Here is a 15,705-nt window from a genome sequence, read left to right on the forward strand (position 1 = left end):
AGGGTTTCAGGTTTCTGTGTAGCCCTGGTTGTCCTTGAACTCACAGAGATCCTCCTGCCTCTGCCTTCTATGTGAGGCATGAGCCATCACCATCAGGCTATAACAGTTTTAAGTGAATCACTTGTAACAGCCTTCTGAGGACAAAATAGTTTTCTGTTTATTGAGCAGGAAACTGAGGCTCATTAAGTTTTTATTTTTATTTTCTCTTAAGAAAAAAAGCTCCAGGCATTAGTTGATGGAAAGCTGGAGCTGAGTTTAAATGGAGCAGTGTGTATATGTGTATGTATCTATCATGTGGCTTGGATTATGCTAAATGCCTAACTGGCCATAATTGGTATTGTGAAGGTAGGTGGACTTTGGCTCAGACTGGTGTTGAGTTGTAGAAGGGTGGGGAAAGTGGATGCCAAATGTTACTACCTCATGAGACCTAGGTAGTGTAGGTGTGACCTTCATTCACGGGAGGGAAGACTGGATGGTAAAGCTAAGTTCCTGTTTTTGTGTAGGGCTCTGACTGCAAAGCCAGTTCCTTGTAGTTCAGGTGGAGCTGCTTTAGCTGGTTTTTGAGTCTCTGATATAGGACTTGTAGTTCTAGAGCATCCCTGCTGATAGTGGCAACAGGGCCTGCCTGAGACCTGGCCTATAAGGGTCGGTTGTTGGAGCCGTGTACATAAGACAACTAAACTACAGTATAGCATTTTGAGCAAATAAGTTTCCTTTTCTTAACTGTTCCAGCATCAGTTTGTGGGAGAAGGTTCTTGTCTTGCTAGAAGAAAGCTTGACCACCATCTTGTCAGCTTGCCTGCCTGTGGGTATTTGTCTCTGACTCAGCCTCGCTGTATCTCTCAATTTTAGCCTTATCAGTTCCCTAAGTCTACTGGGAGTTTGTTGTGGCCTAGGCAGCCGGTATGGTCACTTCATCTCTGGAATTCTTTGTTTTTGAGACTTAGCAGCAGGGAAGACATTTGGAATTTGTAAGTGGCCTCTCTTCCTGGTGTGGAGCCAGAGTTGCCTGGTTCTTTGCTTGTCTCAATATTCCACAGTTCTTGCCTCTGTCTAGCTCTTTGTTTGTTTGGTATTTTTGAGTCAGGGTTTCTCTGTGTAGCCCTGGCTGTCCTGGAACTCTCTCTGTAGACCAGGCTGGCCTCGAACTCAGAAATCTACCTGCCTCTGCCTCCCAAGTGCTGGGATTAAAGGAATGTGCCACGACTGCCCTGTCTAGCTCTTGATTATTTTCTTTGCATGTACACATGCAAATTCTTTCCTGTTAGTAGTTGAACCCAGACTCTGTACTGAATATTTTGCTTGGTCTTCATTCGAGAATACAGCCTGGTACCTAACTTAGTGGCATTACAATTTCAGTCTGGACTTCACTGTTTCCTAGCTGTTGGGCTTTGAGTAAGTCATGATCTCTTTGTGCCTCAGTTTCCTTATCTGCTATATGAGTATCTGACAGATTTTTTCCAAAGCACTAGTGATAATTAAATGCAAATGAAGGTATTGTTTGCAGATTCAGAAGTATCTCAAGGTTATGTTTTTCCTGTGGTGCTTTTTCAGTATTAGTAGTTAAGGAGTTAAAGATTTCAAAATTTCCTACTCACTGCAACAGAAAAATACATAATATGTGGGGTGAGTTTAAAATCTACTTTGAAATTTTTCTCATTGCTTTTTCCTACTGCTAGTCTCAGAAGTCAATACTTTTAGGGTACACTTCAGTTTTTGAGTATGTTTGTTTTTGAGATAGGATCTCGTTTAACTCACTAGCCAACTCTTTATTTTCCTGTGTCAGCCTGCCACATGCCTCATCACTCCTGGCTGTGTTCATCTGTATGGGAGGGGGGTTGATGGTTGAGAGATTGATAGTACTTTGGAATTAAGGAAATAAATTAAGGCAATCCTGGTTTAGCTTCTGCCTTGAGGGGGTACTCTGCAGAATAGGAGTTACATTGTTGTGTTTTTGTTTAAGTTGGAGCCTAACTATATAGCTCCAGTTGGTCTGGAACTTGCTATGTAGACCAGGCTGGCCTTGAATGCTCGGATCCATCTGCCTGCCTTTGCCCTTTGAGGCTTTGTAGTTTTTCTTGCAAGGCTGTGCTGTTAGTAGCCATGACCTCTAAGGCAAAGAAGCTAAAGAAGCAGAGTAGAATGGTGAAGACACAGGTCCTTACTCTAGCCCACCCTGCTTTTGGCTTTGAGGAAGTGAGGCAGGGAGGGACTGGTGGATGAGGCTGCTCTGGACCATTAGTTGAAATATTTGGAGGTATCTTTTCCTTACTTTCTACATTCAGAAAGAAGCTCCCCCGTTTCAGAGGGTGTTTCCTCTTGCATTATTCACCTGTTTGGGAAGGGATGGAGTTGAGTTTCCTCACTTAAGGTTACTAGATCTGCCTAGCACCTGACCCTTGGGTCTGGTGGTGGGGCTGTGGGTACCAGCTGGTTGCAGAGGTTTTTCCTGAGGGGTTGGTGGGTTTCTTCAGGAAAACATCATTGGGTCTCTTGATTCCCCAGCCTCTAGCCCTGCCCCTCTCAGGGACGACCCTGGGGTCAGGCCCCTCAGCCCTCGAGGGGGACCAGGAGCCAGCTTCCTCTGTCTTCTCTGGCTCCTCAGCTCCTCTTGAGCATCTTCAGGTATCTTACACCCCGGGGGCATTTCCAGGCCCTGTCCCTTTGGTCCCTCAGAGTCCTTGGGGACTCAGGTGTGGACCCAGGTGGCCTGTTGTCGCCTTCCATTAAATCCCTTCCCTTGGGGGGGGTGGCCTCCCTGGGTCTTGGTATAGCCACCAGCACGCAGGGTGGGCTGGGCCTGCACTTTCTCTTCACCTATTTAATCTCTTCTCATACTTGTCCAGAACGGGACAAGGAGAACCGGCACCGGAAGCGTAGTCACAGTCGCTCTCGAAGCCGGGATCGAAAGCGCAGGAGCCGGAGCCGAGATCGGCGCAACCGGGACCAGCGCAGTGCCTCTCGGGATAGGAGACGACGAAGGTACTAGAGCTCTGGGACCTCTGACTGGGTCTGCCTGACTGTTCTCTGTATTTATTGGTGCTGCTTGTTCTGTCTTGGACTCAGTTTTACCTGTTTATGGGGTTTCTTTCAGTTTCTCTGGCAGTGCCAAAGGGCTGCTGGGGGCAATAGTTTCTGGGGACAGGGCCTTTTTTTCCCTTTTTCTTCCTCTCTCTAAGGGCAAGGCTGTCTGTCCCTGTCTTTAAGGCACAATTTTTTCTTGTTCTCTCATTCTGTTTGGGGCTGTTATGGAGCCGTTTCTTTCTCTTTTCTATGTGATCTAGGAGTAGGGCTGTATCTGAAGCTTGGGCCTTAGTTTCCAGCTCAGGGCTATTGGTCTAGTTATTCAGTTGTCTTTCCTTCCTGGGTTCCCCTCATTCTCTCTGTTCCTTCTAGGTAAGGAAGTGTGGGATATATGAAGCGCCTCCTTCCTTATCTCAGTTTCTCCATAGAGTGGCCTATTCTCTTCCTGCTCCTTCTCATTACTTCCTCTGTTCTGGGAATGGTAGGGTTGGGGGGCTTGGCAGGGCTGAGGGGGCCTGCATGCTCCTCGGTCCTGCCTTGGTCTTGGGGTTCAGCAACCTTGGGCATGGTGTGTTGTGTGGGGAAGACAAAGGTCCCCAGTCACTCCTCCCCATACCTTTCCCTTTCCCTCCCACCCCTCAGCAAACCTTTGACCAGAGGCGCTAAAGAGGAGCACGGTGGATTGATGTGAGCTTCTCTTCCTGCCCCTTCTGCCCCATGTCCACTCCCTTCTCCTTTCTCACCTGTGCAATTTGCCTGCCTTGCATCCCCACCCTGTCCCGAGCACTGGGGAAGAGGCTCATCTGCCAGTGTCCCTTCTCAGGCCCAGGCCCAGGCCCAGGCCCAGCTCTCCCTCCTGGAGAGTGGAGCTTATGTGTGGGAGGGTGAGGTGGGCTGGGAGGTGTTCCTTATGGGACTTGCAGGCCCAGTGTTGGTCAGACTGAGGTTGCCCTGCCCCACTTTCCCCCTCCCCCCTTCCCCAGTCGTTCCCCCCGCCATGAGAAGAAGAAGAAGGTGCGTAAATACTGGGACGTGCCACCGCCTGGCTTTGAGCACATCACCCCAATGCAGTACAAGGCCATGCAAGGTAGGCCTTTCCCTCCCATAGGCTGTTGTAGGGGTTAAAATTTTGTGTATGTATGTGCTAGGGGTTAAAATTCTGTGTGTGAATGTGCTTGGTGAAACTGAAGGATCATACTCAGGGGCTTCTGGTACCTGCTATGGGAAGTGCTGCTGGAGGAGGGAATGTCTTCCACAGTGGGCTGCTTAGAAAGTCAGACTTCTTAGTAGTGGGTATTGGATGGGGCCCCACTGCTAAGTTGACTTGGTTGATTGAAGAGCTTCCAGATGAAGTCATCTGGAGGGTGGGTGGGTGGGTAGGGTCAGTGTACACTGAGTAGTCCAGGTTTTAGGGTTGCTAATGGTTTCTTCTCTCTTTATACCTCTATTGAAGCTGCGGGTCAGATTCCAGCCACTGCCCTTCTCCCAACCATGACTCCTGATGGTCTGGCTGTGACCCCAACGCCAGTGCCTGTGGTTGGGAGCCAGATGACCAGACAGGCCAGACGTCTCTACGTGGGCAACATCCCTTTTGGCATTACTGAGGTACTGCCCTCCTCCTGCCCCTGCCCTCTCCCCTGTTTCCCCATCCTGTGCCTCCCCTCCCTCCATTCCCTTTCCCCAACCTGCACGCGTCAGACTCTGTTCCTGCAAGACCCCCCGGCCCCCTCCCAGACGGACGGATGGAGTTGAGCCAGCCAGGGGCCGGGCTGGGGGTGGCCCCTCCCTCCCTCCTCTTCCCCTCTCCCGTCTCCCTTTCCCTAACCTCCTCCAACAACCCAGGGATCAAACACACACATAACGTACCCACCTACATATTGTACCTACGTGTTGGAGAGAGACAGAGAGGGAGACTCGACACACGTACAAACAGACGCACGTCCCTGCAGTTTTCTGACATGCTCTCCTTTTCTGCCGTCTATCCACATCCTTTTCCCCACATCCCTCCCACGGTCGCTGTTCTTTTATTTTTGGTAGCCCTGACCTCCCCCACCTTCCCCACCGCTCCTCTCCCCCATCCCTCTCCCCCACCCCTTCCCGTGGCACCCCCTGAGAATCCCGAGATCAAAGAGTTGTTTCCATTTCTCTTTAAAGTGAAATATTGTGGGGCTGAGATCCCTCGTAGCAACAAAAAGTTTGCTACCATCGTCGAAGGCAAGTAAGGTCCATTCTGACTTTCTCAACCTGCACTTTGCTACATTTGATAAACCAGCCCCCGGACTCCAGGGCCAGATCCCTCCACATCACTCTTTTCTCCTCCCCTCCCGCCCTACCCCTTCTTCCCTGCTCCTCCATCCCTCCCTGCCCCTGCACTCCACTTGCTCTGCCTCTCTGGGCACCCTTCTGTCCCTTTGCTTGTCTTTCTCTTCCTGCTTGTTGTTTTCCTGCCCTTTCCTGCCTTGTCTGCACTGGGCCTTTCTTCCTCGTGTCTTCATGGTTTTTGTTTGTTTTTTTTTCCTGTCATATCCTTTCATCTTTTCTTGAATAACTTTTCTTCCTAACTTTTTGGGCTCCATGGCTCATTCCTCATGCCTGTCCTCCTGTCTGGCCCATTTGCTCTTGTCTCCTGTCCTTTGGTATTGCTTCTTCTGTTTTTTTTTTCATTTTCCTCCTGCATTTGTTCCTACTATTGACCTCTATACCCCTGACCCATATTCCACTGTCCCTTTCCCTCCCCATTCTCCCTTCCCTCATTCCTCTCCCCTTACCCCCAAACCCCTCTGTGTCTCCCTCTCTCACCCTTCCCCTCCTCTCTCCACCTCCCTCCCCGCCCTTCCCTGTCTCCTATTCCCTCTGCAGGAGGCTATGATGGACTTCTTCAATGCCCAGATGCGCTTGGGGGGGTTGACTCAGGCCCCTGGCAACCCAGTCTTGGCTGTGCAGATAAATCAGGACAAGAATTTTGCCTTTTTGGAGGTGAGCTTTCTAGTGATAAGGGTAAGGGATAGCAGGGCTAGTCTGTGCTGCCTACTCTGACTGCTTTTTCTGCAGCCCATTTTCCATTTTGCTGCCAGAGTAGTTCCATCCTACCTATACCTTCCTATGTTCTGCCTCCCTGGGAGAACTCTGGGGCTCCTTCCTGCTTTGTTTTTGAGACTATTCTGGCCCAGTCCTCTCTGCTCGGGCTAGACTGATCTTCCAGAGGGCTCAATATGCGTCTACCTATTTGGGACCTAGGCTGAGGCAGTTTACTCTAGATGTTTTTAAGTCATGTTTCTTGGCAGTTACTCTCCAATTGTCTGTAAAGACCTAGCTCAGCTCTGGGGGTCATACTCATAAAAAACAGTGTGGGTGTTGGCATGATCAAGGCTGCTGAAGAAGTTTTTGAGTGTTTCCTCTCAGTCTGCACTTGCTCATCAGAGTCCACTTTGATTTGTACTGCTGGTGACTTCAGCCTAAATGTCACTTTATCAGAAAGCCTGTCTGTCATCGCCACCTAACTTAGTTGATCTAACTTGCCTATGCTGGCTTCTCAGCAGTTGGTCCTTTTCCAACATTGTCAGAGCTTATGATGGTGTGCTTGCTATCTGTTGAGTGCGAAGATATTTGCTTTCTAGAGTGTGAGCTCTAGAAGTAATCTGGTAGTGCTTCTTCCCATTGTTCATTATGGATTTGGTACATTATGTTTGTTTATATAAGTGGGAGGAAAGTTAAGAGTCTTGGGGGCTGATCTAGTCCCAACCTACTCTTTAGCTCTGTTGCTTCTTTTCCTTTAGTTCCGGTCAGTGGATGAGACGACCCAGGCCATGGCGTTTGATGGCATCATCTTCCAGGGCCAGTCATTGAAGATTCGAAGGCCTCATGACTACCAGCCACTGCCTGGCATGTCAGAGAACCCCTCTGTTTATGTGCCTGGTGAGTAGGAATTTGTTGGGTGGGTGGGATGTCACTGTTTCCTCAGCCCGGGTTCCTGTACTTAGTCCAGCTAGGGTGTGTATGTGCTATGGATGTTCTTCTAGCTTGGCAGGTGTCCTGGGTCTCTGAAGTGGTGAGCTGTGATCTGAGAACTTACAGCTTAGCTTAGCTTGTAAATGTCAGAGCCAGGTCCAGATCAGAGGTGTTCTGGAAAGTGTGGGACTTGCAGTCTGGGCATTGTTCTTATCTTGTCCCCTTAGCCCTGGAATTTTAGAGCTTGATGTGTTGTGTTTGTATGTATTTGTAAGTACATATCAACAGATCTTTGTGAGGTTCTGGTGTGTGGCCCTAGCATGTTAGTGTTCACTGATTCCATGTCTTTGACGTGTGTTCTGTGCTGTTTCCTGTAGTTGTATATAGTATAACTTCTGGTTGGTAAGTCACAATCTTAAGTGTTTAAGCTACAAACAGGGTTATTAGAAACTTGGATTTTTTGTGATTTTTTTTTTTTTTTTCCACCCACATTCTGCACTAATCTTTCAGAGTTTAAAGGCTCCATGTGTGTCACCTGTAAGCTATAGTTTGCTGACCTAGCCTTTGGCAGGTGAGGTGGGATATGAGTTGGGATACGGAGGTTGTTTGATCCCCTACTGGGCTTCAGGAAGCACTGCTGCTGGAGTCTAGCTAAGTTATTGAGACCCAAGTCTGAGGCTTATTGGAATGAATGTGGGGTCCTCCCGGTTGATGCTCCGCATCAGAGGGTGCCCATTGGAACCAAGTCAAGTCACCCCTTGACTATAGAGGAAAGAGCACATTCTTGGTATCTTGGTAGTGCAGGACTTGGGGGTAGGGCCTGACTACCGAATGGTTTCTTATTGCAAGTTCTGGTGTGGTCAGTGCCTCTTTCCACTTCTTACATATCCGAGTCTAAAGCTAACATACTCCTGAAAGTATCGGTTGGAGAAGATTCACGGTGGTACTGGGGATTGAACTCCAGTCCTTGTGCTTGTCAGGAAAGTGCTTAACCTCTAACCTGAATCCCAAGCTCCTTTTAAGTTCTTATTTTGAGGTAGGGTTTCACTAAGTTTGCCTAGAGAGGCCTGGAACTTGGGGGCCTCCTGCCCCCAGCTGCCTGGGTAGTTGTGATTATAGGCCTGTGGCACTGGGTCCTGCTTGCTTACTTACTCTCAGGTAAAGCTGTAGAACATCTCTTTTGTATCTCTTGGCACTGAGTTCATTGTTTGGATTGCTCTTTAATTACATAGACAGTCACCTGCTGACTGTGTGGCATGCCAGGTGTTTCCTGTTCCTGGGTCTTCTTTTAGCCTTCACTTATTCGTTAATTATGACTTGGGAGTCAGTTGTGGCCTGCTGCTTGTTTTTACAAATAAATTTGTGCACAGTGTCATTCCTTTTATATTACTTATTTTTATTACTGGTATCATTGTGGTACTGGGAATTGAACTTAGACCTTGCACATGCTAAGCAGATAGTCTGCCACTTGGTGATATCCTCAACCTTTTTACTAGTAGTTTGAGGCAGGGTCTCTGTGTTTCCCAGGGAGGCCTTGATCCTGCATAGTTGGGATTATAAGCTTGTACCATTAGGCCTAGCTGTAGTTTTTTGATGCATGATATAACTGTATCTTAGACTAGTCTCCCAGCTTAAGTCCCTGCCCCCAGTATTGAGATCACAAGCATGTGCCACAGTTTAATGTCCTTTGTAGTAGGTGGAATTGTCATTTCACAGAGGAAAGAAGCCAGGAGTGATGATTAATAATTTCTCATGGTCATGAAATTCATAGGTTTTCTTGGTTGCACAGGAGGTTGGCCACGGAGGGAGTCCTAAGCTCAGTTTTTCTCTGTACTCTTTCATGCTAAACTTTCTACTGAAAACATGTGGATAACAGGCACAGTTGCTTTGGATCATGCTGCTAAGTGGCAAGCCTCTTTCACAGGGAGTCTTTGCATTGCTTCGATTAAACAATAGGAAGATCAGTCCTGAGTCTCTTTGGGATGTGCCTGCCTGAAGACCTAGCTCTCTAGCTCTGCCTGTGCTTCTGCACAAAATTACTACGAGAAGGCAGCAACTAGTAGAATTCTGCCTTCTGGTCCCCTGTCTTGTTTTTTGAACTTCCTCTTCCAGAGGAGGAAAACAAAGGTCACTACATAAACTAAAGAGAAAAAGCATTTGATGAAATCCAATAAATGTTGATGATAGAGTTAAAAGATTTGTAAATTGGAAGGCTGACTTTCTCCCTGGTGAGAGTATGGACTGATAACTAAGACTGACATCATCTGTAGTGCAAGCTGAGCCGCATTTCCACAGCAGTGAAGTTCTTCTTAGTCCTCAGTGTTATAGCACCTTGCATCCCTGGGATTAAGTGGAACAGAATGCTTCTGTATGTGCCCTGTTTGTAGTGTGGTGGTCTCCCTTTTTCTCTAGGTGTAGACAGCAGAGAATTGAAGTCAGGGCAGCTGTGTTGGGTCCTACCTTGCTCTCCCTCTGAGATATGTCACAGTGATTATCAGATGGGATTTGTGGCTCAGCTGCTGCTTTGCTGCTTACTTGTTAGAAACTGGTGCAGAGCCAAGCCTGCTGAGCTGCCTTAGAAAGGCTCTGTTGAGTTGGACTCTAGACGTCACCCCTTCCTACTCTTAGAACTTTATTTCTTTTTCTTTAAACTAGGGCTTTTGTACCTAAGGTATGAGTTTTTTGCCTGCATAAAAGTATATACTGTATGGATGCCTGGTGTCTAAAGAGGTCAGACGAGAGTGTCAAATTCCCTGGAACTGGAGTTATGAGTGGTTGTGAGTCATCATGTGGGTGCTGGGAAACTGAACCTGAGCCCCCTGGAAGAGCAGCAAGTGCTCTTAACTGCTGAGCCAGCTCTCCAGCCCCAGATAGATTTTGAAAGTGGTTGTCCCTGGCTTATGGCAGTATTGGATATGGCCTGGCTGTTTATCCTTCTTGTCATAGTTGCTCTGTAACTTAGGTCTGCTGGGGAGAGCTGAAAAGGGGGAGGCTACTTATAGTGAGACTTTGGAACAGAGGAGTTATGCTGGACTGATGGAGGGGCCTGATAATGACTCAATGAGATGAGATGTTGGTGGGTAGTTGTCAGTTCCTAGGGAATGTTTAATGTTCAGTTGTTGGCTGGCCTATGCTTGTATACTTGTCAGAATAAGGGGGTTTAGTGTGGCTTCCTCCCACCTTTATATGGTATCTTAAGTAGGATAGGACCTGCGAAGGGGGCTCACTGTAGATTTTTTTGAGACTGATTCTTCTGCCTTAGTCTCCAAAGTGCTGAAAAGACAAGTATGCATGTCACCAGTCCAGCTTTTCTCGTAGATGTTGGGAAATTGCTTTGTATTGGAATTGAAGTCTTTATACATTTTTTTGTCTTTAGGAGTTGTATCTACTGTAGTCCCAGACTCTGCCCACAAGCTGTTCATCGGGGGTTTGCCCAACTACCTAAATGATGACCAGGTAAATCCTCTGCTCTCTTGCTAGCTACCCTTCTTAGCCTGACCAAACCCTGATAAATTTTTGGCCCTTTGTAGGTAAAAGAGCTGCTGACATCCTTTGGGCCTCTCAAGGCCTTCAATTTGGTCAAGGATAGTGCCACAGGGCTCTCCAAGGGCTATGCCTTCTGTGAGTACGTGGACATCAACGTCACAGATCAGGTGAGTCTGAGTAGCTGCTCGCTCCATCTGCCCTTAACCCTACTCTTAGAAAGCTTAAGGTATTCTCTCCTTGGGCTAGTGTTGGGGGTAGGGGATGTTTAGTCTTAAGCAAAGCCTTTTGGGGACTCATTCCTTTTCCCTTGGTTTTGCCTCTTTCCAAACTTAAAAGCTGCTTGCCTTCCACTCTTTCCCCACCAATGCCTGGTTCTTTGGGGGAAGTGCTGGGCCCCTTGGTTCCTGACCTGTTCCTTTCCTGCACCCTTTCCATCCTTCGTCCTCTGACCATAGGCCATTGCGGGGCTGAATGGTATGCAGCTAGGGGACAAGAAGCTGCTTGTCCAGAGGGCGAGTGTGGGAGCCAAGAATGCCACGCTGGTGAGCCTCCCGGCACGTCATCTTCCATTGGCTAGAGGGACCCTGGGGGTGGGAAGGGTTGGCTGGGAAGGTTTTCTTGAGTTCTGCCCCAGTTTTCATGGGAGGGGATTTGGGCACTGGGTTCATAAGTGTTTAAGTAGAGGAATGGTCCCACTAGTTGGGTGTAAGAGGCACAGGCTTGAATGGAGGGAGGCTAGTCTGAGCCGTTTTGTGACAAATCTGTTCTCCCTGACTCCACAGAGCACCATCAATCAGACACCTGTGACCCTTCAAGTGCCCGGCCTGATGAGCTCTCAGGTGCAGATGGGCGGTCACCCAACCGAGGTCCTGTGCCTCATGAACATGGTGCTGCCTGAGGAGCTGCTGGACGATGAGGAGTATGAGGAGATTGTAGAGGACGTACGAGACGAGTGCAGCAAGTATGGGCTGGTCAAATCCATTGAAATTCCCCGCCCTGTGGACGGCGTCGAGGTGCCTGGCTGCGGAAAGGTCAGGGTGCCCTTTTTGTTTTGTGTACACACCCCTTACCACCTTCTCTCCCTCAGTACCTGTCTGGCTCTAAGGGTGATGCAGAGGATCCAGAGAGGATCAAGGTCTTCTGGGGGCTTCTTGGGGCCTATAGTGGAGAAATTGGTTTCTATATATTGATGTAACTTAGTTCAAAACTTATTTTTCTTCTTCCTTCTTACGTGGGATCCTTTAGCAAATAGCTTTGCCTTATTTGTTGCTATGATGTTACCACATGGCTTCCTTACTACCTACCTGCCTTGAATCTGCATCTGTGTTCTTTCACTGGCTCCTGAGCTCCTTATAGGGTGTGGTACAGAGGTGACAAGCCACACACAGCTAGGCATCACATGTTTGTGGTCTTGATCTCAGAGGCTACTGAGCTTGCTACCTCTACACTGGTAGGTTTAGATAAGCTCTGCATGTCCGCCTTGGAAGGTGCTGCTGAGGGGTTGTTGGTGTTCCTATTCTGCCAGTGGAAGATCTGGTTGTGAATAGAGCTCTTACCCACAAACAGCTGGGGACACTTTGCTAGGGTGCTGTGTTGGGCAGTAGCAGGAAAGGATGGGAATCAGAGTTGCTAGACTCCTTTATTTGTCTTTTTGGTATTGAAGATAGAATTCATGGCCTCATAGTAGCTAACTAAGCAAGTGTTTATCATTGAGCCACTTCCACAGGGCCAGGTTCTGGTTTTAGATAGGTCTCTCCTAGGCAGATGGACAGAAAGCAGAGACCTCAGGTAGGATTGTTGTGTGTGTGGTTGGGGTGGGCATATTCAAAGCAGGGACTTGCTTTGCCCCTGTAGAGCTAATTGCTGCATTGCAGGAGTATGAATGAGATGAGGACAGGATATTCTTCAGCCATTGGTTTTAGGAACTTTTGTTATGGCTGAAAGGACCATGAGCAGGATTTGTGAGAGAAGAGGCCAATTTTGCAAGAGGATTGGGGGGGGGGCTTATCAACTTGAGGAAGAAGCCTAGGGTTTTCTTGTAGAGGAATGGGGCTTCACAGATAGTTTTTTTCTATAAAAAAGAATAGCAGATATAATGCCAGCTAGTTTGATAAATATATGGAGAGGGCAGAGTCATGAGTCAGGTGATCCATGGGGTTTCTTGTATTAATACAGGAGAAAGATGGTGGTTTGCTTTAAAGTATGTTCCTGTGCTGGAAGATAACTGTTTAGTCAAGGTGATATCTAGTGATAACATATAGTTTGTATGCCCCATAAAACTTGAAGTGGTGAAATTGCCCAGTGACATTCAGAACACATCTGTGTCCATAAGTGATGTGGTGACTATAATGGGTGATGAGAGAAATGGATGAGTTTGTGGAGACGGGGAGGAGAAAGGCCCAGGAGCTGAGTGTCAGGTGAGGTGGAGGGCAACAACAATCTTTGTGCCTACTGCCTTTGAGGTTACTTAGATATCTTAATAGAGTCAGCTAGAAAGCAGTTAGCTGGGCAGATGGGAACTCCCAAGTGGGTGAGGATTGATAGAAACTCACACATGGAAAGGCTGGGCAGGTTTCAAATGAATCTTGGGAAATGCCGCAGAGGTCTGGTGTGGTGGTCAAAAAGAAGATGACTATCTGGCTAAAGAAGCAAGCCTTTTGACCGCTTCTGTGCCATTATTTGATATGCCACTGTTCTGATTCAGGCTGGCACCTTAATGGAAGCCTGCTTTAAATGGGGATTGAGTAAATAAATACAGGATCTCTGAATGCACAGACTGGCTTCTTGAGCAGCTGACTTTTTTTCTTCATTTGAAATGATGGGGTTTTGCTATGCTGCCTCAGCTTGGCTAGCCTTGAATTCAGTGGCACTTAGCTACCATATTCACCTTTTGTTTTATTCTTAAACTTGTCTTCTAAAAGTATATGAGGTTGATGCTGATGTTTAGTGTGTATTATCCGGCTTTAGGTTATCAGTATTTTGGGGGGTGGTTTTGTCTCTGCTTTTGAGATGGGGTTTTACTGCATAGCCCATGCTGCTTTGGGGCTAGTGATCTTGCCTTAGCTTCTCTGTTGGGATTGCAGGTGTGTATCCTCATATCTGGATTATGCAGTGAGTACTTAAAGCTTGTCTCAGATTTAGCCCTATTTAGCCCTATTTCTCAATTATTGACATTTTGGAATAGATTAAGTGTTTTGGGATTGGCCATCAGTGGATAGGCACCACACCTTTGTGCTAACAGACATTTATTCATTATCTCCTGGGGCCATACTGTCCCCAGAACCAGCCTGCTAACTCGATAACTTTTTTTTTTTAAACCAAAGAATTCTATTGCAGCAAGACGGTCTTCGTTTAATTCCTTGGTGTCTAGTCTACCTAAGTTTTGTCTAAATGTTATATCTCCAAAATGTCTTGTTTCAGTAAGGTCCATACCCTGAATTTGGTCGCAGTTTCTTTTTTTTAAAGATTCATTTATTTAATGTATGTGAGTACACTGTCACTGTCAGACTCACCTGAAGAGGTTCCATTACAGATGGTTGTGAGCCACTATGTGGTTGTTCTGAATTGAACTCAGAACCTCTGGAAGAGCAGTCAGTGCTCTTAACTGTTGAGCCATCTCTCCAGACCTTTTAAACAAGATTTTTAACTCACTTATTTTTGTTTTTGTGCAAGCATGGGACAACTTTTGGGAGAGGAGTCAGGTTCCAAAATTGATGGGGTTGAACACAGGATGTCAGAGTTGTAGAGCCATTTTACTGGCTCCATAAAGCTTTTGTCAGTTTTATCTCCTATTCTCTTCACTCTGTTCTGAAGTCAACTGGTTTGTTAAAGTAGGGCAGTAGTCATGCAGTTTCCCATGTTAAGGTACCTTCATTGTATTCATTTCCTGTAAGGTGGTTCAAGCAGGATTATCAGCTTGGATAGATGAACCTGTTTTAGTTCAGGTTGGGCTTGAGTTCTAATTTCTGAGCTTTCCTTACCCACTGTCTGTGGGGAGAACATGATTGTTGTAGTGGCTTGGGGAGCACCCTGTGGGGGTGCATGATGCAGAAGTGACCCTTCTCTCCTCTGTGTACTTAGATGACTAAGGCCTGCCCTGTTTTTCTCCATTCCTGTGCCTTGTTCTTGGGTACTGGAGAAGGTTTGGGTGAACACCCTCATACTGAACCCGTCTGGACAATGTGATGAGGTGTTCTCTCATTTCCTGTGCTGATTCTGTACTTAAATGAATGCTGGCTAGATGCTAGGAGCCAACCTATTCACAGATCTGCCTCTTGTTCCTACAGATCTTTGTGGAGTTCACCTCTGTCTTTGACTGCCAGAAAGCCATGCAGGGTCTAACCGGTCGCAAGTTCGCCAACAGAGTGGTGGTCACAAAATACTGTGACCCTGACTCTTACCACCGTCGGGACTTCTGGTAGAGGTGGCTGGGGGAGGGTGGGGGCAGGGCTGGCTGGGGACTTTCCCCCCACCTGTCCCCTCCTCCTTTCCCCCCTCTGAAGAAGATGGGCAGAGGAGTGACAGCCGAATGACAGCCGGCAGCAACTGGAATGGCAGCAATTAAGGGGGGTGGGGGGCGGGGAGCTAGGGCAGGAAGGGGACTGGGCAAGTGCACACAGGCCCACACAGACATATGCACCCACACAGACACAGAGGGAACGGGCTGGGATGGGGACTGTGTGCACAGCAGGGTGGGTAGGACCCCCACAGCCCCTTCTCAAACAGCCTCTTCTTACCCCTTTATACCCCTTTCCTCCTCTCTTCCCCCATGGTAGGAACATAGCGTGTTTATATTTTATGGCCAAACTATTTTGAATTTTGTTGTCTGGCCCTCAGTGCCCTGCCCTCTCCCTTTGCAGGACCACAGCTCCCGTCCTCTGGCTTCTGGTCCTCCCTGTTCTCCACCCTGGTTTCTTAAGTAGTTGGTTCTTCTCCTTAGTCTTCCTGACTCTCCTCAACCCCTGGTCTTTGTCCCGCTCCCCCTCTCTGTGGCAGTTTCATATTTGCTAATACGAATTTGCTCATTAAACATTTTGTTGTATTTTACTTTATGGAGCTCCATCTGTGTCCAGTGTGTCTGCCCGTCTCTTTCGGTCGAGGGTGTTGAGGGTGGCACCTAGGGAGGGAGGCAGGCCTGAGTGTCCCGCGAGGGTAAACGAGAGGCTTGGCTGTTTCGGCGTCTCCACTGCTGCGTTGATGCGGAAGTGACGTAAGGGCATAAGGACGCAGTCCCGTGCGCCGGAAATG

General features: G+C 47.8%; 1 protein-coding gene across 2 annotated transcripts in view; it reads left to right on the plus strand.

Moving 5' to 3' along the window:
• The window catches only part of U2af2 (U2 small nuclear RNA auxiliary factor 2), an 18,017-nt gene extending 2,508 nt beyond the window's left edge, over nt 1–15,509 (plus strand). Inside the window, exons 3-13 of one of the 2 annotated variants that reach the window (XM_031385224.1) lie at nt 2,847–2,982; nt 3,667–3,711; nt 4,008–4,111; nt 4,478–4,629; nt 5,884–6,000; nt 6,801–6,939; nt 10,349–10,428; nt 10,503–10,625; nt 10,914–11,012; nt 11,241–11,489; nt 14,745–15,509. In XM_031385224.1, coding sequence (XP_031241084.1) covers nt 2,847–2,982; nt 3,667–3,711; nt 4,008–4,111; nt 4,478–4,629; nt 5,884–6,000; nt 6,801–6,939; nt 10,349–10,428; nt 10,503–10,625; nt 10,914–11,012; nt 11,241–11,489; nt 14,745–14,879 — 1,379 coding nt within the window. In that variant the 3' untranslated portion in view covers nt 14,880–15,509. The remainder of the gene's footprint in view (nt 1–2,846; nt 2,983–3,666; nt 3,712–4,007; nt 4,112–4,477; nt 4,630–5,883; nt 6,001–6,800; nt 6,940–10,348; nt 10,429–10,502; nt 10,626–10,913; nt 11,013–11,240; nt 11,490–14,744) is intronic. The other variant, XM_031385226.1, reaches the window with a different exon arrangement.
• The last annotated feature ends 196 nt before the right edge of the window (nt 15,510–15,705 follow it).

This window comes from Mastomys coucha, unplaced genomic scaffold, assembly GCF_008632895.1.
Source record: "Mastomys coucha isolate ucsf_1 unplaced genomic scaffold, UCSF_Mcou_1 pScaffold21, whole genome shotgun sequence".
NCBI lineage: Eukaryota > Metazoa > Chordata > Mammalia > Rodentia > Muridae > Mastomys > Mastomys coucha.